The sequence below is a fragment of the Thermobia domestica genome, chromosome 16 (genome assembly GCF_964235325.1).
Source record: "Thermobia domestica chromosome 16, izTheDome1.hap1.1, whole genome shotgun sequence".
NCBI lineage: Eukaryota > Metazoa > Arthropoda > Insecta > Zygentoma > Lepismatidae > Thermobia > Thermobia domestica.
The window spans coordinates 38,574,961-38,599,298 of NC_137469.1; the positions used below are offsets into that span (position 1 = coordinate 38,574,961).

General features: G+C 31.3%; 1 protein-coding gene across 2 annotated transcripts in view; it reads right to left on the reverse strand.

Annotated features, from left to right (window-relative positions):
• stol (voltage-dependent calcium channel subunit stolid) overlaps nt 1–24,338 on the reverse strand; it is a 483,866-nt gene that overhangs the window by 23,230 nt on the left and 436,298 nt on the right. Inside the window, exons 21-25 of one of the 2 annotated variants that reach the window (XM_081742354.1) lie at nt 21,122–21,154; nt 14,323–14,436; nt 10,913–11,025; nt 5,698–5,837; nt 1,247–1,498 (exon numbers count right to left, since the gene is read on the reverse strand). In XM_081742354.1, coding sequence (XP_081598480.1) covers nt 1,247–1,498; nt 5,698–5,837; nt 10,913–11,025; nt 14,323–14,436; nt 21,122–21,154 — 652 coding nt within the window. The remainder of the gene's footprint in view (nt 1–1,246; nt 1,499–5,697; nt 5,838–10,912; nt 11,026–14,322; nt 14,437–21,121; nt 21,155–24,338) is intronic. The other variant, XM_081742355.1, reaches the window with a different exon arrangement.

Genomic DNA, 24,338 nt, shown 5'->3' on the forward strand with positions numbered 1-24,338 from the left:
AGAGCTATTACACAGGTCCCAATGATAAATCAGATATCTATGAAATACAATGCAGTTGCCATGACAGTTGCATAAGTAAGATCAGGACGAAAAGAAACCTCCAAGTTCGTGTGAAGGGATACGTTAAGGATACTAAATTGGAAACTGGTGTCAGGTCTTTCGAAACATTAGAAGAAACCTTACACAGGATAGAAGATTTTAAAAAAATATTGGGAGTTAAAAGTGAAACAGAAAGAGTCGTTTCTGAAAATATGCTTATTTATTAACAAATGATGAAATAAATTTAGATCGGGCATGGCTATATGATGAATGGGAAGCAGTTATTACAAAATTTGTACAGCATTGCCATAGCAATAAATATATCAACATGAGTTGGCAACTTTCCACCAATTAACAAAAGAATGCGCAACCCACCATATTGCAACCCGCGTTTCCAGCATTTGATGTTTAATCTTTGGCTTTAACAAACTATCGCTAGCACTGCTCTACCCTGGTAGCTCCTTTCTTTCATTTTCATGATGTTTTAATTTTTCTTTCTCCTGTTTTTATCTTCATTGACGAAGACTCTAGGGGAGAGTTGAAAACTCGGAAGCGCAAGTTGTATTCAGGAATTGCATAAACACGTAAGTAGAGTGATAGTAATCTAAAATTAAACAATATCAAATGGAACTTAAAAGTATGAAAACAAAGAATTGAAAAATCAAACAAATTTAATGTTATAATAAAAGTATTCGATTATGTTGTTTCCTAAAGATAAGATAAAAGTGTAAAACAAATGAAAAAAGAAACACGTTTAGTGAATAGATACAATGTAAAACCTCGACGAAATGATCGGTAATATTTTTATCATTTGAGTATACAGATAAATATATTTTTGGGATATTTGAAAATAAATGTATAATAAAATTTGTTTTTTATTTATAAAAGTTCTTTCATCATTAAGAATAAAAAGATAAGAATTAATTGCATTGCTATTTTAGAATTGTACCACTATCTCTGATGGAACTATTCAATTATCCATTAGTTTGATAAGTTTAATTTGCATATCTAGAATACTAATTTCTTAATTAGAAAAAAATACTTTTTAATACTAATTTCAGTAGTAATTACATAATTTAATATTAAGCCAATGGACCTCTCCGAAAAAGCTGCTCTTCTATTAAAAAAGTACATATTATTCAATATATAATCGTGGAAATATAATTTACTATATTTTAAGATAACAATATTATACGTTATTACTTACAGTAACCATGAATCCAGTATCACTGTACGGCGATTTTGAATCAACACAAGCACCTTGATAATCAAAAACAAGTACTTTCTTGTAAATTCTATCTTGTACTAAGGAGTCCATTATTGTACCGTCAATCTGACCAAAAAATTTTCCTGTGTGGTCAGCGTTTTCAGAAATTATTATAAATCCATTATTGTCAAGCACATAACAGTCTAATTCATCGGAAGCACAAGTTTTCTTACAGCCTGTTCGGTCATCGCACTGGAACAAACAAAATTATGATAATATAATTACAGTGTACGTACACAGATAACATCAATAATCTCAGAGCTTCATTTGATGCAATGAATAATGTATTCGTAGCTTAATTGTGCTCAGTTCATTCACTATTTACTAAATTTACGCTAAGATAGACTAAAGAATTAGATACTCGTAAAATATGAATTTTAGGTTATTTTTCTTTCTCAGTATACATTGTCTATTATATGCAAACACAGATTCTAAAATGCTGGAACTGGAAGTATTTATAATCCCTGATAATAATTATTAGTTGTAATGTTGTTAAATAAGAGTTAGCTTCAAGCAACAAATTAGAATCTTAAAATCCACAAACTGTAGTTGCGAATTATGGCAAACGATTTGAGAATCTCTAAGATAAACTGCTCTCTCTCCGCTGTGAAGCTGTAAACAGTAGATAATTGCGGTTTATCGTTAATTTTCATTCTGTTTCTAGAATGTGTCGAGGTCTTCACGCCTCTAACAAACTCAACTCAGTAGCAAATTGAAGATAGAATATGTGTGCAAAAGTATAAAAAGAATGGCATCCCGCAGATATCATGAGAAAAATAGCTATTACTACAAGATGGCACCAGCTCGTATCTGCTCGCTAGCAAGAAGAAATCTTCAAATAACGCATCTGAAAGTTTGGTATCAGAACCCAAGTCCGTTGGAACAAAAATCTCCACTCACGAACCAGACATAAATAGATATTAAATAACGACAATGACAAAAAACGTTAAATTTCTATATGCCCATATACTGTATAGCATTATGTACCCTGTATTCAAAAGAATATTACAATGCACAACTGAAAAATAATAATTATTATTAACAAGAATTTACATTAGTTGAGTTTAAAATGAAGTTAATAATATAATTTTGCAGAAATGCCTAATTCTTCCCGGATGATGCATTTCTCCTACGTATCAGATGATTGTCATCTCTATAAGATTCCCAGATAAGCACTTTAATTCTCCCTTGTTTAGGTTAGATTAGGGTTTGCAGGAAAGTATACTAGATAGATATATACCATACATTTAACATATTTTAGCATGCTTTTTGTATTGTATTTAGGTATTTGCATTCTCCCAATATGTTTTCAGTAAAAAAAAATCCTTTCCATATTTTGTATTATAATATACATTTATTCACTTGGATGTATGTATACTCTTTTACAAGCCTACTGCTAATATTAATTAATTTTAGGACTATGGTATAATTTTACAACAATATAAAAATATTTATAGAAAGTGATATAAAAGTGTATGTGCAACTTCTTTCTATTTTTTGCCTTACACAAAGGTATTTTGGTGCGTATAATTCGAGGGTCATTTGAAAAGTTTTTGGAATGAGGTGCACGACAGTACTGATTTACCTATTGAAAACTGTTTATTCTTCACCATATAATATCCTTTAATATTATCACTCCTGATCCAATGATGTCCTAAGTAATTCTGATGGAGATAAATCTGGTGAATAAGGTGAATGTGGCAGCAAATCATGAATGAAGTCATTGATTTTGACCATTACAATGACATCAGTCTGGAGAAGAGTGTTCTGATACAAGATAAATTTCTTGTTTGATAAATCCGGCCTTTTTTCGTCACTGTTTTCCTTATTGCCAGTTGGTTCAAAAACTTTGCATACTATTCAGTGATGGTTTTACCAAGTAGAAGATAGTCAATAAGGGGCATAACTTTTGCCTTAAAAAAATTGAAGTCATGATATTGACTGAACTTTTCAGCACACATTATCTTCTTTAGAGATGAATAATCATGACGTTTCTATTGTTTTGACTACTGTTTAGTTTGTAGAGTGTAGAAATATACCCACTTTTTATTGGTGGTTATGAACTGACACGTAAGATTCACATTTTGATTCGTTTCTTGTCAAGTATCAACAGTTGCTTAACTACCTTGGACATAAGTATCAGTAGACCTGCCTCTGCAGCTTGGAGAATATCTTATTATTCGTGAATTATTTCGATGATCTCTGTGATCTTTGTTCCCATTACATCCGTCTCTAATCTTAAAATATTTAATTAGTTCGTATTGATGTTATTCACTTCTAAAATAAATATGGAAACCCTTGCAGACAGTTCCTTCATTCATAATCCATCCTTGGGTCAAAATGTTAAATACCTTTTCACTTGAAATGGCTGCAATATCATTTTCTATTAGTCGACGGTCCTTGAGTACCAAATCGTGCCCTTTTTCAATACTCTCTCTGGTGCAGAGACTTATTTGGTCTTCTTCTTTGCGGATCATCTTCCAGACTTTTACGACTGGGTTTAAATATCAGATGTCTATTTGGCAAAAATTGAAAATGGCCTAACCGAGTCTTCTAGAGTACTTGTCATATTATCAGAGCCAGATTTCCATGTTTTGCGCCCATGGCGCCTAGCGAAATTGCCGCCCCTAACCACACCAATCGCACCCCTCTCCAAAACTTCCGTTCTCCTGGATCTACGTCTTAAAATGTTACTTTTACGTTTGCTACTAAATTGTAATTATTACTGTTACTAATTATTACTATTACTAGTTATTACTGTTCTTATTTCTTATTACTCATTTTAAGTAATATATTTTAATTCCTATATCTGGCCAGCATTTGGAGAAAGATTCATTAAAACTTACCTGGCTTCTGCCTAACCTATTCAACATTACATGGTGTGAAAGACGGCAAATTATACAACAATCTTAAATGATATAAAGAGTTATATTATTGTACCTAAAAATTTACAAAATGACGTTTCTGAAACTTTTGTGGGTCAAAACTGTTTACGTCTTGCTTTGACATTGGCAAAATCATTAATAACGTCATCAAAATCAAGTTTAAAAGTCAAGTCATTTCCGATGGCTAAAACACCTAGATGAACCAGTCTCTTCTGAGAAAAAGTAGATCTCAAATAGTTTTTGATTCTTGACAGTGTGAAAAATGATCTTTAAGCTGCACAATTAGTTCCTGGTGTACAGCTAATGTAGGCCATACTGCTTCAAACCGAGCGAAATAGCTCTGTTTGTAGAGCGTTGGGTTCGCATTCGGAAGGTCGTGGGTTTGATCGTCACCGCCGACCATTCTAACTGGGATTTTCCCTATTTCTTTTCCTCGTTGTTATATATCCAGTGTAAAATGGCCTCCGGGCTGGCTGTATCTGATATTTGTTAAATAAATAAATAAATAAATACACGCCAATTTGTGAAAGTACGAGTGTCGAGCTGCCTACAGTCACCCTGTCCACCGACAACTGATCAAACCACCATAATAACCAACTGACTTATGACAATAAGTGCTATCTAATTGCTGCTACAATATTATTGTAGTCACGGCCATTTAAAAAAATGGCTTTCGATTATTTTATTGAGTCGTTGAAATGTGTATTTTCAATAGTTTTATCATTTTAAAGTACTTTTTAAAAATTGTCGCCCTGGTCCCGGGCCCGTATGGCCCATGCCTAAATCCAGCCCTGCATATTATTATGTATTCTGTTGCCTTCATACTCCTCTCCATCAAACATTTAATGAACGCTGAGTGTTTATCATTTTATTTAAACACACATGCACTGCAGTTTAACGTCAACAAGCACCTATAATTTCGGGTGTTCTTTACTAATCCAAAAAATAATCTACGGTTATCGTAACAGAAGATCTACATAATAATAACGTACTTGTTTTGAGCTGGTGCTGCCATCCGTAGGAATTCCTAGTAATTTTCAAATGACCCTTCGTTATCAAATAGTATAACTAGTCAAAGTATAGTGCCTTGAAATTAAACCTTCAGTTTACACGACCAATATGTCAATTGCCTTTCCTCATAGGTTGGAAAAACTTCTGAAATACACAATTATTTTGTGTTTTGTTTAGTAGATTGCTCAAATTCATTTAATAGACTATTCACCTTAATGTTCGTGACAGATCTTTCCGTGTATTGGAAAGGTGAATTTAAAATCTTCGCCTCTTTGCGAGTAAAGACGCAGTATCAGATTTCTTCAAAATATGTATCGTTATTCATATTTGAGTACTATCACGATGACAAACTTTTATAACTCAGTTTCAGGTAACTATAGTGATACATTAGTTTCAAGACGCCTTTTATGTTCCAAGTTGTTGGCGAAATACTTTAACTGATAACAAGGGTTATTAGTGAGAAATCTTTGTGTTATTAATTCTTTATTAACTTACCGCTGAAGTTTTGTTCACAAAATGTGAGAACAATGCTGAGTGTAAAAGTTGGATTCCTACAACTCCAACAGGGGCTTGGTATCCATTATGATCCACAAAAATAGCATGAGTTGCTGTTACTAAGGTATTTTTCCTATTACCTGAAACAGAAACAACACGTGAATTATATGCCTAAATTAAAATGTGCAGTGGTTAATCATTATTATTACAAACGCTTTTTTCTTTAATTTTTTTGATATAGTATTCTGTCTACGTTAGTAAAATCATGATCTAGTATTACTTTTATGCTTTGAATCTAGTGAAAGTTTCGCTAATTCAGTTGTAAACTAATTATTAAGAAATTAAGACATAAAATAATAATTGTTATTATTCTTTGTAATAACAATTTTTTAAGGTAGTGGCAGAAGAATGTCTTGAGATGAGGAAGGAAAACTGATCTCGATACACCGACTTGCTTCGATTGATTGACTTTGGACTACTTTCTTAATACCGTTGGAGGGAATTGAAGAAACAAACAAACAAACAACAAGGAAAAAAGAACCACTTTAACACAGAGTATAACAATAACAATAATGAATATTTTGTACAAACTATACGTTAGAAACAAACATATTCATAAGAATATAACGTATAAATCCATCATTTTAAATTGTTTCCTCCAATGTTTCGAAGAAAAACACCACAAGAACTTACTGAAAACAATTCTAAAGTTAGAATAAACAACGTGCGTCTGTACATTAATTGTGTCGGTATTTAGTAGACATGTTGAATATCTACACTACAACATTACAATATTTTGTATATACTACAAAATTTTTTAGAAAATGTTTTTTGTTTCGTTGTTATCATTAAACAATGTGTCTCTATAGATTAATTATGTTATCAGCTGATAAATATGTTGAATATATGTCTCTATATGCTATATGCTATACAGACATATATATTTATGTCTCTATTGTAACGTTTTGTAGAATATGTTCTTTGTTTCGTTGTTATCATTAAACATTGCGTCTCTATAGATTAATTATGTTATTAGCTGATAAATATGTTGAATATATGTCTCTATATGCTATATGCTATAAAGACTATATATATATATATATATATATATATATATATATATATATATATATATATTAGGGTGGTCCTTAATTTTCGATTTCCGAATTTCTTTGCTCCCAACCCCTAAATTGGTTCCATGTCGGACCAAATTAATCTGTGAAAAAAATGGGCTCAATCGAAGAATATTTAACCGACCCCCAAGCGACCTAAACATCTGAATGCATTTACAATGTATAGTATATGGCAAAAGTTTGTAATAAACTCTTGTAACTTAAAAATGGCTGAGGGAAAAGAATCATATCTTGGATAGAGGTTGTAGAAGTAGATCTATATCTGATACTGAGACGTAGTTTTTGAGACGTAGTTTTTGACGACAAGCAGACGTCTGCCTTTATTTTCCACTTATCTCTGAACATGTAATAATTATCAACTATGGAAAATAAAAGCTGCGAAGTAATAAAACTTAATATTCTGTGAGTTTATATCTCTGTACGGGCTGCAGATTTATAAAATTGTTGAATAGTTTCCCTTATTTGAATTAAACTATACAGTAAAGAAAGAAATGCACATGCCCATCTACTTGGAAAGAAGATGTGAACTTTCAACGTCGGTTGATTATATTGAAAAACATTGTGGTGGTGAATGATGTTGCAGAGAGAGGTGTGAAACTGATACAAGAATACGGGAACATTTTAACAAAGGACGAAAAAAAGAAACAATACATATTGCAGATAGTCATTGAACACAGAAAAACGTATCCAGATGCTACAAAAATTGGCTTAATGATGCAGTAGAATTTGGCTAGTTATCCACAGCCTTCAGCTTTCTTTTATTATCATTTTAAACATTCATTATATTATTTATGTAATTTCATTTCGTGTAAATAATTTCAGTATAGGCTGGTGTGTATTTCGACGGGATCTAATTATATAACAACATGTATAATTATTTCCTTGTTACATGTATTTAATAGTTTATTCATATTTCAGTAACCTATGAAGAAAAAAGCAATATTGAAAGATAATAAACTATTATTTCAAAGCTAAAAAGAATTAAATGACCAGAGATAAGTTGAAAATATAGGAAGATATGTTTTTGTAATGAAAGGTTACCCAAAAACGATGTCACAAAACATAATTTCCATTTAAAATTTTGGGTCCGAATACAAAATTGCGGACTTCAAAATGGCCGCCATCACGCTATTTCTCAGGGTCATATGTGGATTACTTCCAATCCCTGTATCCAAGATTTGGTCCCTTTCCCTTCAGCCGCTTTAAAGTAAGAAGGGTTTATTCCAGACTTTTCCTATATATTAACATATTGGATATGCATTCAAACTTTAGGTGGTCGCTTGGGGGTCGGTTAAATATTCTTCGATTGAGCCCATTTTTTTCATGGATAAATTGGGTCCGACATGGAACCAATTTAGGGGTTGGGAGCAAAGAAATTCGTAAAAATTTTTTTTGCCATGTAATTAAGGACCACCCTAATATATATAATAACAAAAAATATTTTAAAATAATTTAATATCCTCTATTTGTAATTACCATATTTCTCTCAGTTTCTTTAAGCATTTATACTAAAGCTTACATCAAGACAGTTAAGACAATTTTCTTTAGAGTTGAGTTCAGAGTTTGATGCCCACTTACTTGCCCCTTAACATATCTATTGATTAAGTGATTTAAATAAAAAATATTAAAACAAAAACTGGTTGCAATAATTATTCAACACTAATTTTAGTGTTCAGATTAATCACTACAAAAAAAGAAAGTCTAATTAACTGCAAAATATATAGTTTTAAATTTATGGGACTGAAAAAGAGAATGTTTCTAAAAAAGAGAGAAGTTTTAGAATTTCTAAACAATGTTCATTCTGTAGAAATGGGTTTCGTTTGTTGTTATCTAAGTTCATTGTGAAGGGAGTTCATATTACCACTGCTAAATATTTTAAATCTTTTTTTTTTTTTTTTAGTTCTAGCATTTGTTTATTTGGAGAGCCATGGACATGAAACAGTGAAGATGGATCATAAAACTCCCGTAACTTTTTAATACGTTTAAATATTTTAGTTTTGTCTGGGCAATGGGAAGTTTGAAGTATGAATGAAGATTACGAGAGCGTTTACTAGTAACTGTTGTACATTGACTAATCTTCAAGTAGCGCTAGCTTTACTAACATTCGATCCTCACAATAGGGTAGCAATATACTTCAACTTAGGCCTTATAAAAACAATTAAAGTATTTTACTTAAATTTGGAGTTGAAATATTCCATATTTTACTGAAGATGTGAACAAAAAAGGTTTGTTTCGGTAAGACATATTGGATATGTAATAGTTACTAATACGGACACTAAAGTTTAGTGTAGAATTTATCGAGATGTTGGGGTATTTTAAATTTTTATGTAACTATTTTAAATTTTTATGTAACTATATTCTCTGATTATTTAATTTGATGAACTTGCTGCTTATTGGTAATCTATCAGCTTCTAAAATATATGCTATGGAAGGGAACATACTAGCTTCTAATTTGCTAATGAGAAAAACTAAACCAAACTCTTAGAACAACAGCCCTTAGAGGGTCAGGCCCTACCAGCCGACTTCTGGCACCCATGCCTTTGGGGTGATCTGTGATCAGCGCAACTACTCTTCTTGCCGTTAACACTGCCTTTCAAGACTAAACTTTATTACGTTCTACTTTTAAGTAGTTCCGTGTTTGTCCTCACGATGCTAGGTGCACGCCGCAATGCCAACACAATCTGATGAGTACGAACTGTCACTCATTTTTACCTCTGACTAGACCTACACTTCATGACTTCTCTGAGCTTACAAAAAGTGGTATTTCGGGATGGCTAGGACATTGACTTAGTTTGTTAATAAGTAAGTATATTATAATTTTAAAGGTGAATAAATAACAAACCATCACTCATGTGCAATACATATTGACAGAAAAGTGTCAATCAGTGTAACATCTCTAAACTTGTTAAATAATTTAGGACTCAGTATGAAGATAAGACCCTTGTTATTAAAAGACAATTAGCGTCTCAATTGATATTTTTCTGCAACTTTTGCACTCACTTTCAGTTAAAGAAGTTTAAAACCAAAATAGTAACATATTATGATTTATTTTTTAAAGAATATGTGTCAATAATGTCAAATACTTGTCAAATGTTAGGCTCATTATCAGTACTACGTACCAGTTTTTAACAAAGTGAATATCTTCTTTCTATTAACACTAAAAAGTCAAAATCAATTAAACTACAAGGCTCATTCAATAAGTAACCGGAAAAGTTGTATAAAAATCTAAAATATAACTGTGATTGTTATATGTTTGTTGTTTTGTAGCGGCATCCTTGAGCTGTTCATCGCTGAGGCTGGCACACATGCGTTGCGCATGGAACACTGAGAAACAGTTACACAAGGTGCCGACACGCTTAAATGATTGCTCTAAGCTGAGACAGCAAAGTATCGTTAGATTTCTGTTGAGTGAAGGTGTAAGATGAATAGAAATTGATCGCCGCGTGGCAGTTCAATATGGCGATAAATGTATTAATTGAAGACAAGTTTATGAGTGGTGTTGAAAATTCTCCGGTTCCAGGTCACTCTTTCTCCGCAGTCACGGGAAGCAACATTGCTAAACTGGAAGATCTGATACTTTAAAAGCACAGTATCACTGTATGTAAAATTATTTCACAAATGGAGGTAAGTGAAGATCTTCCTCCATGTGTGAACTGAAGTTTAACAAATGAGTTTCTAATGGTGTGCTTTTAGTCCATGACAATGCGAGATCACACACTGCCAGTGTCAAGGACCTACGATTTGAGTTCTTACTCTATCTTCCATCTCCGATCTCGCACTCTTTTATTTATTTAAAAATGCACTAACTGAAGAAGGTTCTAAAATGGCAATAAAGTCCAGTCAGTGATACACGAATGATTACCCACATGTCCAAAAGATTTTTTTTTTCATGTGGATAGCGTATACTTTTCAAGCGCTGGCGCAGATCCATTAAACTAGGGATGTTCTATGTTAAAAATAATAATGTAGCTATTTTGGTTCTTGTAATATGATCTGATATTTCCGGTTATTTATTAATGAGCGCTGTATTTACTTACTTTATGTCAAAAATAAACTACTACATAACTAAGGTATTTCCTTACCAGCATCAAAATCTACTGAGAATACAAAACTTTGTGGATCAACAGTATATTGGTCAACAGCCCTCTTGTACCATACTTCATCAATTGCTCGCTTGTTCACTTCACTGAAGTGCCTACGAAAGTAAATATTTAAATATTATTTGAACATAGTACATTTCAAAATGAATGAATCTGATCTTATTATCTACTATAAACATCCACTAACATTTAAAAATAAACATGAGGCATATGCGTAAAGTAAGGTTACAATCTCTGTAAGTGGACAAATCATATTTCTGTGCGTAAGTTGGCTACGCTCGCTTTCACTGGTAACCTTCCGCTTCCTTCCCGTGGCTGTTTATCATTACTACGTGGAGTCTATTGCGAATAAAACGTGTTTATAATGGTGTCGACAATTCAGAATCCCATCAAATATAAAGTGCGGTTCGTCATACGTTTTCTTTGGATACAAGGATGTGTCCAATTCATGAAGTACTTTTTATCGTCTATGGAAATATTGTGAGTGGACAGCGTCTAGCTGGACAATATTTCCACGACGATGAAAAGGTCAAAAATGAAGTTGAAACCTGGTTCCAGGAGCAGGCGCTAAAATTTATTCACAAATGCCAATATCCCTTACAATGACTGAGCCGATTAAGAATCCCACTTAATATTTCAACGATAATGTTTATATTTTTCCATCCGTGTATATCAGGCTTAAGAATAAATTTGCTTCTCAATTATACATCCATTCCAAAAGAAAGAAAAAGAAGGAGAAATAATTTATAATGTTAAACTGATTCATGTTGATTGTGTGAATTTATATTTTAAGCAAGGATCTTATAAAAAAGAGGATCACAGTTTCGCCACCCCTACTCTGCCCACTCCGCCCAATAGGATCGCAATGTTTTGAGCCAATAATCATGGCGGAAACGAAAGTATCCAATCAGACAATGGCAGAAACGAGAGTAGCCAATCAGACGTGCCGATGCTCGGTTGTTTTTTGGCTTCATCGATTTAATAGGATGAAGATACATATGGGCAGATCCTCTATTTATAACATCCTTGATTTCAAGCTTGTAATTTTCTTTTCCCATAATAACGATTCGCTTTTGTTTATGGTTGCTTAGCAACCAAATCAAGAAGAGCTGTTTATTGAATGTAGTGTACTCAATATCGAATCTTATAAAAGAGTAGAAACTTGTGTGAGTTCAAATAATCTATTTAAAACTAATATATGAAATTTTGAACACTCTGGCATATGTTTTCTTTGCATTTATTGTTTAAACAATTTTTAAAACGATAAAAGGGCAAAATAGCGAACTGAGTAAACTATTAAGGTTATAATATGAAGTGCACTCCATCATATGTTTTCTCCAGACACAAGGTACAGTCAGTTAAGTAAGAGCGTGTTCGGGTTTACGCACAGAAATATTTATTCAAAATCTTTTTTAAATACATGAGTACATTCTATAAGATTAGAACAAAGATGCAATCCTGTCAAAAGGTTGTCCAATCACCATCAGTGTCGATGATTGCCTGACATCTGCGAGGCATGCTTTCGACCAAGCTCACGGCGTATTCATTGGGCAAGGACTCCCAAATGCGACGAATTTCTCGCATTAGTTGCTTCAAGGTAAATAATTTTCTTTACTTGATGGTTAAATTGGTATGGTATGGCAAATAAAACTAAATTGGAAGCATAGTTCATAAATACCTGGGTACATTTAACAGGATATGACGTTGCACAAATGTGCTCAAATCTAAATACGAACAATATGGAAATGAAATTATAAGTTTGAAAGGTATTGATTGACTCCAAGTCAGGTACTACCTTCCAATTAATAAAAATGTTACGTTTTAACACAGGAGTGGCTTCGATCCTGTACACTTACTTTTCTTGTAGGAACATTACAGTTGAGGCAAACGAGTTTTCTTTTATTTGGCATCGAGAGAGAAAGAAAGAGAGAAGTCGTGGTTGTAGACGTGAGAGAGACTACATGAATTCTCCATTATTTAGTACTCATTAAGATCTTAAAAACTAGGTTTAATCCTGAATGCAGAAGTACGTAGCTATCCATTTACTATTCTCTAATCCACAAGATGGGCAGATTTGTTAGGAACGTTTAGGTTTTAGAGAATTCCATTTAGGATAGGTTTTTGTGTTTTATTTATGGTTCCTTCAAGTTTTAGTAAAAAAGAATGTCATTCGAGTCATAAAACCGATTAGCTTGTTCTATTTTTCGAAACATAACTTCATATTCATTTTGTGCATGTATTTACGTACATATTTTCAAGGCGATATGCTCACTATCTTGTATCTTGTCTTTGTGTGTATATTTTATTTTAATTTGACTACATCTTTCTCCTTCTACTATAATATGTTCAAAAGTCTTATACATTATTACACGTAAAGCATAAAGTAAAGCGTAAAGCATCATATAGAGAATTAATATTTTATAGTGATTTTTATTATGAACCAATTTTTAGAACATTCATTTTATTTTGTGAAATGAACTTAAAAGAAGTACATTTAGTTTTCATTGTTGCATTTACATTCATTTTTCTTTACAATAGTCTCTTTGTTAACGTTTGAACCTCATCTGTGGGAACCAAAGCGATAATATACTCTTATAGCCTTTGTTTATACGTCGTAATAATGTTTGAGCCAATGAGAGTGGATGTGCAGACGAAATTAATAAAATTTTGTATGAAATGAGGGTTTCGACAGTACTTTTTACGCTTGGGTTCTAGATCCATGGACGGTGCTTCGTCTGAGAAGCTGGAAGAACGACATGTCATTGCAGAAGATGGCCGATAAATAGAAGGAAAATATATTTTTCTTTTACTTTTTTCATTTAACCTAGATACCGTGATGTAAACATGTCGATGTGTACGTATTAAATAGAGAAAATACAGTAATTGAATCATATATGTAATTTCTTCAGTATTTTCCTCGGTGCTTGTTATGTGTATAGACCTTGTATACTAGGTTTTATATTATGTTCTTTACAACGATATCAAGTTACTGAGGTTATGCTTTCAATATAACTCTTAGTATTGTGGTTTATTGCGGTTGTTTGTAGTTAGGTTGGAACAAAACTTCTATATTTTGAATCACATCACAATTTGCATTGTGACTGCGTTTGTGTGCAGATAGCTTTATATGCATTTAGGTTGTTATTGGCGAAACTGTCAATGCACAGGCACTGAAAGGATCTCAAGTTCGATTCCCGAGAACTTGCTTATTACGTTCGTTTCTTTTGCCATCCGCAGTAACCATAATATTTTTATTCTAATTGATATTATATCAAATCTCGTACTTAAATGTCTTATTTAATAAGAACTCAAGCAACTTTTGTAAAATTTTTATTATTTACTCAGAAAATTCTCTTTTAAAAAATCATAGATGTTTTGAAATATTTACTTACGGTACTTGAGGATTCCTTTTGAATTCCGATGTACCTGGATGATCTTGCCACCTGAGAAGTCCACTTCGAGTTGCAACGAACGTAAGAGTATGACCAAAGAAATCATACCCATGACTGAAAATAAAATTCTTTAATTAATTACTTGAAAAGGAATTATGATTTATGAGGTCTATGCAATCATTTTTAACCGATTTTTTTTAATTTCGAATATAAATTTTCGTTTTATAGGGTGGAAAGAAAATAACCTGAAAAATTAAAAAAAATATATATATATATTAGTATGATCAATAATAATTGCATTAGTAAAACATTTATGATACTTCAAAGATAAAATACATCTTGGATCCTGAGATTAAGAAAAAAATAAATATGTACTTAGTCCTTCTATTGTAATAATGACAATTAGCCAAACTACAATCTACTAATATATGTTCACAAAAGAACAAAAAAAAAAAAAATCTTCTCTATGTAGAATCTACTATTTTAAATATAGTATGCACACGATGAAAAATCTATTGAAAATAAAGCTTTATGAAGATAATGAATTGAGAAGTAAGAAAGTACCTGTTGAAAAAGACATTTTATTCCAGTTAATAGTAAAATATTCTGTCCAGTAAATAGTTGTGTTCTAGCACCAAATTATTACAGAAATACATAAGGTAAAGTATTACTATTATTATACGAACTGTAACACCATAAGATTTGGAACGAATGCCTAGTGCTTGATTGGAATCATGTATGTACAGTAATTGTGTTTATCCACACTTTTATGAATGTGTACGTATATATTAAGCTGATTGAGTTGTTTACTTTCTTGCTATTGAAATTAATTGAATCAGTAGTTTTGAAAAGATCATAAGTCAGAAAATGACAATTTTGCTTTAATTCAACTTTTTATTATTTTTTATTTTGTAAAACCGATTGCTCACAAATTGTTCATTTCATACAATGATAAGAAACCTCTACTTTCTCAAACAGATGTCGATCATTTCATATCTATCAGAATTTTCAAAAATTAAGTTTTTTTTTTTCGATATTCTCAAAACTTTACTTTTCTGACTCATGACCTTTTTAAAACTACTGATTCAATTGGAATCTGCGTGTAAATCTTAGAATAAAGAATAAGTGGATATTTAGACTAGAATGTCAACATCTAATTTTGTATGAAAATCGGTGAAACTAGTAGTGAAATGTGGATCTCTTGCAAGTGGTATATGGTGAGAATGCTTTAAAAAATGTCAGGTATCATCGTGTGATAAGAAAATCAAAGATTAACCAGAAAATCTTAGAAAAGAAACCACAAAAGTGAAAAGCTTACAAAGTTTGACACTGTCTGAGTATGCGATTATGGTTGATGAATCGTAAAATCGAGAACCAATTTTAACTGAAGAATCAGATATGCTAAAATTTCTGCATAGTATGTGCCCCAACCCTACGCCACACTGCAACTACGATGAGTAAGTTTCTGGTAAATATAAAAACCCCGTTTAAACTTGTAAATACATGTATAAAAATGCTATCTGGAAGGCGATAATAGCCAGTAATGTGTAACCCCAAACGTAAGTTTTTAACAAGCTGTTTCTGGAATTGAACAATATCACCTCGTATTATTTATGTTGCACAACATAAATCAATTGAAATCTGATTGTAAAATACACAGAAAAAGTACTTAAATAAAGCTCAAAGTATAATTTTCAACTCCATTTATTTTATATCAATAGACAAAACATGAGGATGGAACAATGAACTCCTACCAAAATTAAACCAGGAATTATGAGCATAATAGGACAAATTTATTAGTGATGTAATCAAGACTGTGGAAGATAGAAACATAAATTAGTTGTGAATAAAACCAGTCTTTTTTTGGGGAATGAAATTAAGTTTTCTAAAGATCAGAAATTGCCTTGCTACAGTGCAAAAGAAGGGAATTTATGGATTTTGGGACAAGACGTTAATAGCAATATACAATTTATAATAGTTAGAAAGTAAACGAGATTCACAGAGATTGTTTACGTTACTCAAGCTTCGTGAGAACTTTTTGCTTTTAATGATTATATATTTATTTCTACAAGATTTTGAAGATGATTTTTCAAGACAATGTGTTAAACATTCTCTGCATGAAATAAAGTTTCATATATATATATATATATATATATATATATATATATATATATATATATATATATATATAGAGAGAGAGAGAGAGAGAGAGAGAGATAAAATAGCCTATCTTTTCTTGTGTTATAATGCTTCGTTACTCCCTATTAGCGTTCTTTGGTTGGAATTACCATATTTTAATTTGTGAAAAATGTAAAAATTTAGATAAATTGTATATTTTTGTAAAACAAAAATTGAAGGTAATAAAATATTGTCTACGAACATTCACTGATACAGTCGATTCGATTGAAAATCAAAATTTCTAAGAAGAAAGAAAAAAAACTCTGCATCCTGTTTCTCATTAAAATGGTGAAGGGCAACAGATAAAAGAAAAAATGTTATTTTTTAAAGAAAAGTGAGACAGGGAAATGATTTTTCAATTTTTGCATAACTCTTGGATTTAGATCCTGTCTATTTGTGATAAAATACTAAGAAAATGTAAACTCAAAGTTGTCAGGGTATTTTGTATATTGGGTTGTTTATTATGAATATTGAAAACAACTTAAGACTTTAAAAGTAAGTAACTTTTATATAAGAAACTGAAAAACTAAGGATAAAACATTTCTTAAGCGATAAATGAATATTAATTATGTAAAAACTATAGTATAGTTTGAAGTACCTGAATACTGTTGGCTCCACCTACAATATGAAAAACTAAAACAACTTTGTATGTTTGGAACTAAAATCAAGTATATAGCAAAATTTTTATTAGAAACAGATATGCAAATAGGTGACTAGTGTTTTAATTTAACTAAGTTTTATAGTGCAAATATTCATTTTGATACAAATCGTTGAACTATGACGTGTATAATCCGAGAACTTCTTTCTTGTAATAGTTTATAAAGAAGAAAATAATTAGCCGCAAACAAACAAATCAATAAACTTTACAAGCATATTTTTTCGTTAATGATTTGCTTTGGTGCACTGAAAATAACAAAAATACAATATCAGAGGAAAAGATTACAACAATAGCATGTATTTATTTCTTTTGTCTTATTTCATTCGCAATGCAAAAATACTATTTTATTTGGCACTAGCTACAAATTAGAAGAAGAAGAAGAAATGTTATGAAAAATGTCATGAATAATCTTGATGTGTACATGTTTTATTTTTCTGTCGCTAAATCTAAATGTTTATTTACTCGTCATTAGGACAGTAATCCGGTTGTTATTGTAACAGTTTTCGTTACCAGGGATTTGTTTATAAGTAATTGTCAATATATGTAAGAACGTTTAAAACAACATAAAGATGATGTAAGAATGAAGAGAGACACTAATGCCATTTACAAACACGTCGATGAAACAGGGCACGAAATAAACTGGGAAGGAGCGAAAATATTGGAATATGAAGGGAGACAACTGGTTAGAAAATGGAAAGAAGCGAAGAGGATAAAAGAATTTTACGATAAAGCTATGAACTGGAATAGTGGTGTGAGTATTAATGAAGAGTGGGAGGACATTTTGAAAAGAGAAGAAAGAAGAAAGAAGAACGGTAGAATATAAGGAAAATATAGGGTTAAAATTTATTTATGTTTTTTTTTTTTTTCAATAATCAGGTAGTTAATTAGTATTCAATATTCAGGTAGAAAATATCAATATTTAGGTAGTTAATTAGTATTTATTTGAGTTAATATATGTTAAAAGAAATATAAAGATTTGTTAACAATGTATTATGTCTGTTAAGAATTTAAAATTATCACAACAATGGACATATATATTGAATTTTAATGAAAAGTAATTCCTAATTGGTAGAAATAACAAATGATGTCATGTTATTTATGATTTCAGTTGGAGTAGTAGTCTGAAGAAGGAAGTGATATACTTCCGAAACTGTAACATTTATAGTTGATTTATAATAAAGATTATAGACAGTCTTGTAAGAAAGTGTGTTTAGTTTGTGTATATAATTCAAGAAGCCATATAATATAGAAAGTGTATTAAATTGCTGTAAAGCAATTAATAATTATTTTGAAATATAGTGCTTTCTAAGTGATCAAAAACTAGTGTGTAATCCTTGTATTATAATCGTAGTAAATAGGAACAAATATTTTATATGAGTATACACTACGATAAATCTTTAAATAAGTAAATATTCGAATTGAGGTTATAAGATAAGGAACAAAGTAGCCAGAAGCAAAGTGACAAAGTACAACAAAGTAGCTTCAGATGAACTTTTCCATTTTGTGAATATCTTTATTAATAAAGCAAAATCTTAGCAATTTCTATTAAATAGAGAAAGTATTAATTTAAATAAATCATTGGCAATGTAGAATTAGAACAGCAAGTACAGGTATCTATAGGTTCAATTTTCCATTTACTTGAGTTGCTAAAAAAAATCTTGATTCCAGTATATAACTAATTAATAAAGTAAAGAAATTAGTTAAAAACAACGTTCACATCATCGCTTGTAGGCAAGTACTTTCCTGGTAATATTAAAATAGTCTAACTAGAATCAAAAATTGAAAAGTAATGTTTCAGTGAATCTTTAAGTAATGTAAATTGGCAATCATGAATCCAAATACGCATCTTGGTAGTGATGAAAATTATTAATGTAAAATTCATTAAAAGCAAATAAAGTTAATAAAGTACCTGCAAGAAAAAAGTTCATTATCATTTTCTAAATCTAATAATATAGTTCTACAAAGTTTTCAATGCGCTAAAAAATAAAGGAAAATAAGGATGTAAGTAAAAAAGCTGATTAAGTACATTTTTCCGGATAGCTATAAAATATAAGGAAAGATCAAAGATTAGTTATCTAAGATTTGCATGTTGATTGTTAAAGAAAACAGTATGTTAGTGGAAAATAGTTATAAATTATACAAAAGAAAATTAAAGAAATTAATACTAAGTTTACAAATCTTAAATACATAGACATTTGAATTAGCTTTAAACTATTTGTTAAAATCATTGTAATTATTCAGTTATATCTTTTTAACTTTCTTTTAAATGTACAGTTTAGTGCAAACATTATTTCTCCACCTCTGGAAACTAAAAGGTTCTCTGATCATAATATAAAAAATAGATTTTAAAAAATGCGTATGTGATATTGATTTGCATAGAGAAAGTTAGATACATCGTAAAGATGTTCTATGATGCCTGAAAATCGTGTTTACTGAGCATTGAAATAAGCTGCATTACACTTTCATCAGAGATATTATATATATATATATATATATATATATATATATATAATTTTCAAAGTAAAATGTTTTCAAAATCATTCGATAAAAGTTTAAAATTTTATTTTCGCTGTGGATTTATTTTAATATCTTCTTCAAAAAATTTTAATATTTCTGGAAGTTTAATAGAACATATTTATTTATTGATTTATTTTACTTCTCAATTTCTTCTTAGGAACATTAGGTGTTAGTTTACTATCGTAGATATATATACATAAAGTAAATTAATTTTCTGAATAATTCTAATTTTCTGGATATTGAAAATGGGTATAATGTCTAATCATCTCTCATTCATAACATTTGGTTATTTTATTTATAATATTTATAAAAATTACTATGTAATACTTGTTTACGTGAAATTTGAGCTTCGAGAAACTTGCCTTATAGTTTCATCAAAAAATAATGTTTTTTCATATATATAATCATTTTTAATGTAAAATTATTTAAAATTGTTTGACCAACATTCTAGCCTAATTGTATCAGTGCCCTAGGCACTGGCCTACGGGTATTTGTTGATCACCGAAATGAAACAGTGCTGGGTCTGGTCAGTCTAGCCGGATGGGTAATCGATTTAAAAAATCAGATAAATTTGTGTATACTGCGTTCACCCAGCATCGTGAAGATAATTGGTAGCTACCTAAAAGAGAGGTGAAGGATTCCCACCAGAAATGTAACAACAAGGCGTCGATACATGCCATTTACTGACAATACATCTCGCAATTCCAAATTGTCAGTTGATCGGCCTATGCCATTTGGAACTTCATAAAAGGGTTTTGTAATTTTTAACTATCAAATTAAGACTTTTCAATTAATATCGTCATGATCTCACATTATATGTATGTACAGCCTGGGAAAAGAAAAATAACATATATATATATATATATAGGGGCGGATCCAGGATATGATCAAGGGAGGGGCTAAACCATAATTTGCTGTTTTATCCAGTGTAAAGCAGGATTGAAGCCCATTTTATCCAGTGTATATCTGAGCGTCAAGGGGGGGTGCTATAGCCCCTATAGCCCCCCTTGGATCCGCCACTGTATATATATATATGTTATTTTTTCTTGTCGACGAATGTATAATTTTTTTAGTATTCGTTATAAGAAATTAAATTCTTAACTAACACATTTTAAAAATGCATTTGAAAATAAAATAACACCTTCCCAAATATAATAGGAGAATCAGAAATAATGTTTTTGTCTTTTAACGATTTTTATTTTGTTTTAACTTCTTTAAATTTGATTTTTTTTTGTAAGTTATCTTGAAATTGTTCATAATTTCGCACTGATTGACTTCAAACCATCTCTTGATCGAATATAATTAAATAAATCCGTTTTCTTTTATATAAACCTTTATTCTAACACCATGCATATATAAAGATACCGTATTAACAATAAGAAATAAACTGTTGACTAAAACCTTTTTTTTTTCATACACAAACTTAATTTCAACAATGTACTTTACCTCCTTAACAAAGCCAGCAGCGTGGCTATTGGGCTTTATTGCATAGAACAAGAATTTTAATTAGTGAAAAAATCGAGGTTAAGTGCATTAGATAGAACATGAGTTAAAAAACGTATTCAGATAACTTAGAGATATATTAACTGATCTCCAGCAATATTAAAAAAGAAGAAACTTAGAGAAAAAAATAATAAAAAATCTTTGGTGCATAAACTATAGCTAAAAAAATATTTTGAAAAGTTTATCGAAGGAACACTAGTAAAAAACAGGTATCGAAGTCAAAACTTCAAAAGTTTACATTCTCTAACTACTTAACTACAATGCTATGTCAGTAAAATACTATTATTTAATACCGTAAAATACATTGCACTCTTTGTTTCTACGGAATTTACTTTTAATATTATATCAGTTAGATAATAGTGTAGTCAGAAAAATAAACAGAACTTTTCACTCTTTATTTTTTTTTTTCTTTATAGTCCGGTAATAGTAAATCATCACAAAACAGAGAACATTTTTTATATTAAGAAAAAATTGGTTACTTACCAATAAATCCTTCCGTGGGGAAACTAAACACTCTCCACACGTATCGGAACAACGAGCTAGTTCCGTCTTCAGGGGTAAGGTAACAAAGATAAAAATGTATTAGAGGGAAAAAAAGATGTAGAAAAAAGAATAATACCAGAGAATGAACAAATATAACGTAAATGATGCTAAAATACCACGAGCAGACTACAGTACGAAAGAATGAGCTGAGTTGAAGGAAGCATGATGTCTATGTTACATCACTATTGCCAAATTTAAAATATACATCAAAGGTAGGTAACCAGATTTTTATCAATATTGCCGAAATCCAAATTTAAGATCGGTTTATATTTATGAATAAAGAATGATTCTTCAATCTCCCGTTGTTTCTTTGTTCTTGCTGCTAAACCTATCACATTAACCTGCTTTATATTGTGTGTATTTTGTTTTAAGTGAAGCGCCAATCCCAACATGCCCTCTTCTTGTGACATTTTTGAATATCTAAGAGAAGTAATAAGAACATATTAGACAATCAAAAAAGTCACAAGAAGAGGGCATGTCGGGGTTGGCACTTCACTTAAAACAACAAACACACAATATAAAGTAGGTTAATGTGATATGTTTAGCAAAAACAAAGAAACAACGGGAGATTAAAGAATCATTCTTTATTCATAAATAGAAACCGACTTTAAATCTAGATTTTGATAATATTGATAGAATCTGGTTACTTACCTTTGATGTATATTTTAAATTTGGTAATAGTGACGTAACATAGGCATCGCGTTTCCTTCAACTCAGCTCATTCTTTCGCACTATGCTCTGCTCGTGGTATTTTAGCATCCTTTGCGTTATATTTATTCTGTAGTATGTATTCCTCTTTCCACACACACTTTCTTTTCTCTCATCCGTCTTTGTCCTTGTCCCTTACCATTGGAGACGGGACTAGCTTGTTGTTCCGACACGTGTGGAAAGTAGTTTCACCACGGGAAGATTTGTTGGTAAGTAACCAATTTTTTTGTTAATTTGAATCATCCTCTCATGCGCCTACATAATAATTTTACATTTTTAATACTTTATCACACTAATTATTATAATGTCTTTCACAAAACGATGACTATATTGTTACCGAATCCTATAATTATGATATTCACACTTGTTCGTGCGTAGCCAAAAGGCACAGAATTCCTGGTGTTAACCCAGTATCATGAGGTAATTGGAGAGTACTTGAATTTAAGAGCAAGTGCACTTCAGCCTAAAAAGCGCACAAATAACACAGACACACATACACAAAATAAAAAGTTCCGTGTACCGAACCCCAGGATATGGATTCGATGTATTTTGTTATGAAGAATCCAAATTTTGAAATACATCGAATCCAAAATACATTCATACACTGCATCGAATGTAAAATACATCGAATCCATACCCTGGGGTTCACTACACAGAACTTTTTTTTCCTGTTACGTGTAGCCTCCCTATCCAAAATCGCTCAATTTTTCGCTCATAACAAAAAATTTACAGGGTCAATCGTCCTGGGGTTTCGAAATTTGGATTTTGTGTAACAAAATACATCGAATCCATACCCTGGGGTCCAGTGCACAGAATTTTTTTTCCTTTGTATTGCTGAGTTACGTATAGCCTCCCTATTCAAAATCACTAATTTTTTCGCCCATAACAAAAAATTGACAGGGTCAATCGTCCTGGGATTTCGAAATTTGGATTTTGTGTAACAAAATACATCGAATCCATACCCTGGGGTCCAGTGCACAGAATTTTTTTTCCTTTGTATTGCTGAGTTACGTATAGCCTCCCTATTCAAAATCACTAATTTTTCGCCCATAACAAAAAATTGACAGGGTCAATCGTCCTGGGATTTCGAAATTTGGATTTTGTGTAACAAAATACATCGAATCCATACCCTGGGGTCCAGTGCACAGAATTTTTTTCCCTTTGTATTGCTGAGTTACGTATAGCCTCCCTATTCAAAATCACTAATTTTTTCGCCCATAACAAAAAATTGACAGGGTCAATCGTCCTGGGATTTCGAAATTTGGATTTTGTGTAACAAAATACATCGAATCCATACCCTGGGGTCCAGTGCACAGAATTTTTTTCCTTTGTATTGCTGAGTTACGTATAGCCTCCCTATTCAAAATCACTAATTTTTTCGCCCATAACAAAAAATTGACAGGGTCAATCGTCCTGGGATTTCGAAATTTGGATTTTGTGTAACAAAATACATCGAATCCATACCCTGGGGTCCAGTGCACAGAATTTTTTTCCTTTGTATTGCTGAGTTACGTATAGCCTCCCTATTCAAAATCACTAATTTTTCGCCCATAACAAAAAATTGACAGGGTCAATCGTCCTGGGATTTCGAAATTTGGATTTTGTGTAACAAAATACATCGAATCCATACCCTGGGGTCCAGTGCACAGAATTTTTTTTCCTTTGTATTGCTGAGTTACGTATAGCCTCCCTATTCAAAATCACTAATTTTTCGCCCATAACAAAAAATTGACAGGGTCAATCGTCCTGGGATTTCGAAATTTGGATTTTGTGTAACAAAATACATCGAATCCATACCCTGGGGTCCAGTGCACAGAATTTTTTTCCTTTGTATTGCTGAGTTACGTATAGCCTCCCTATTCAAAATCACTAATTTTTTCGCCCATAACAAAAAATTGACAGGGTCAAT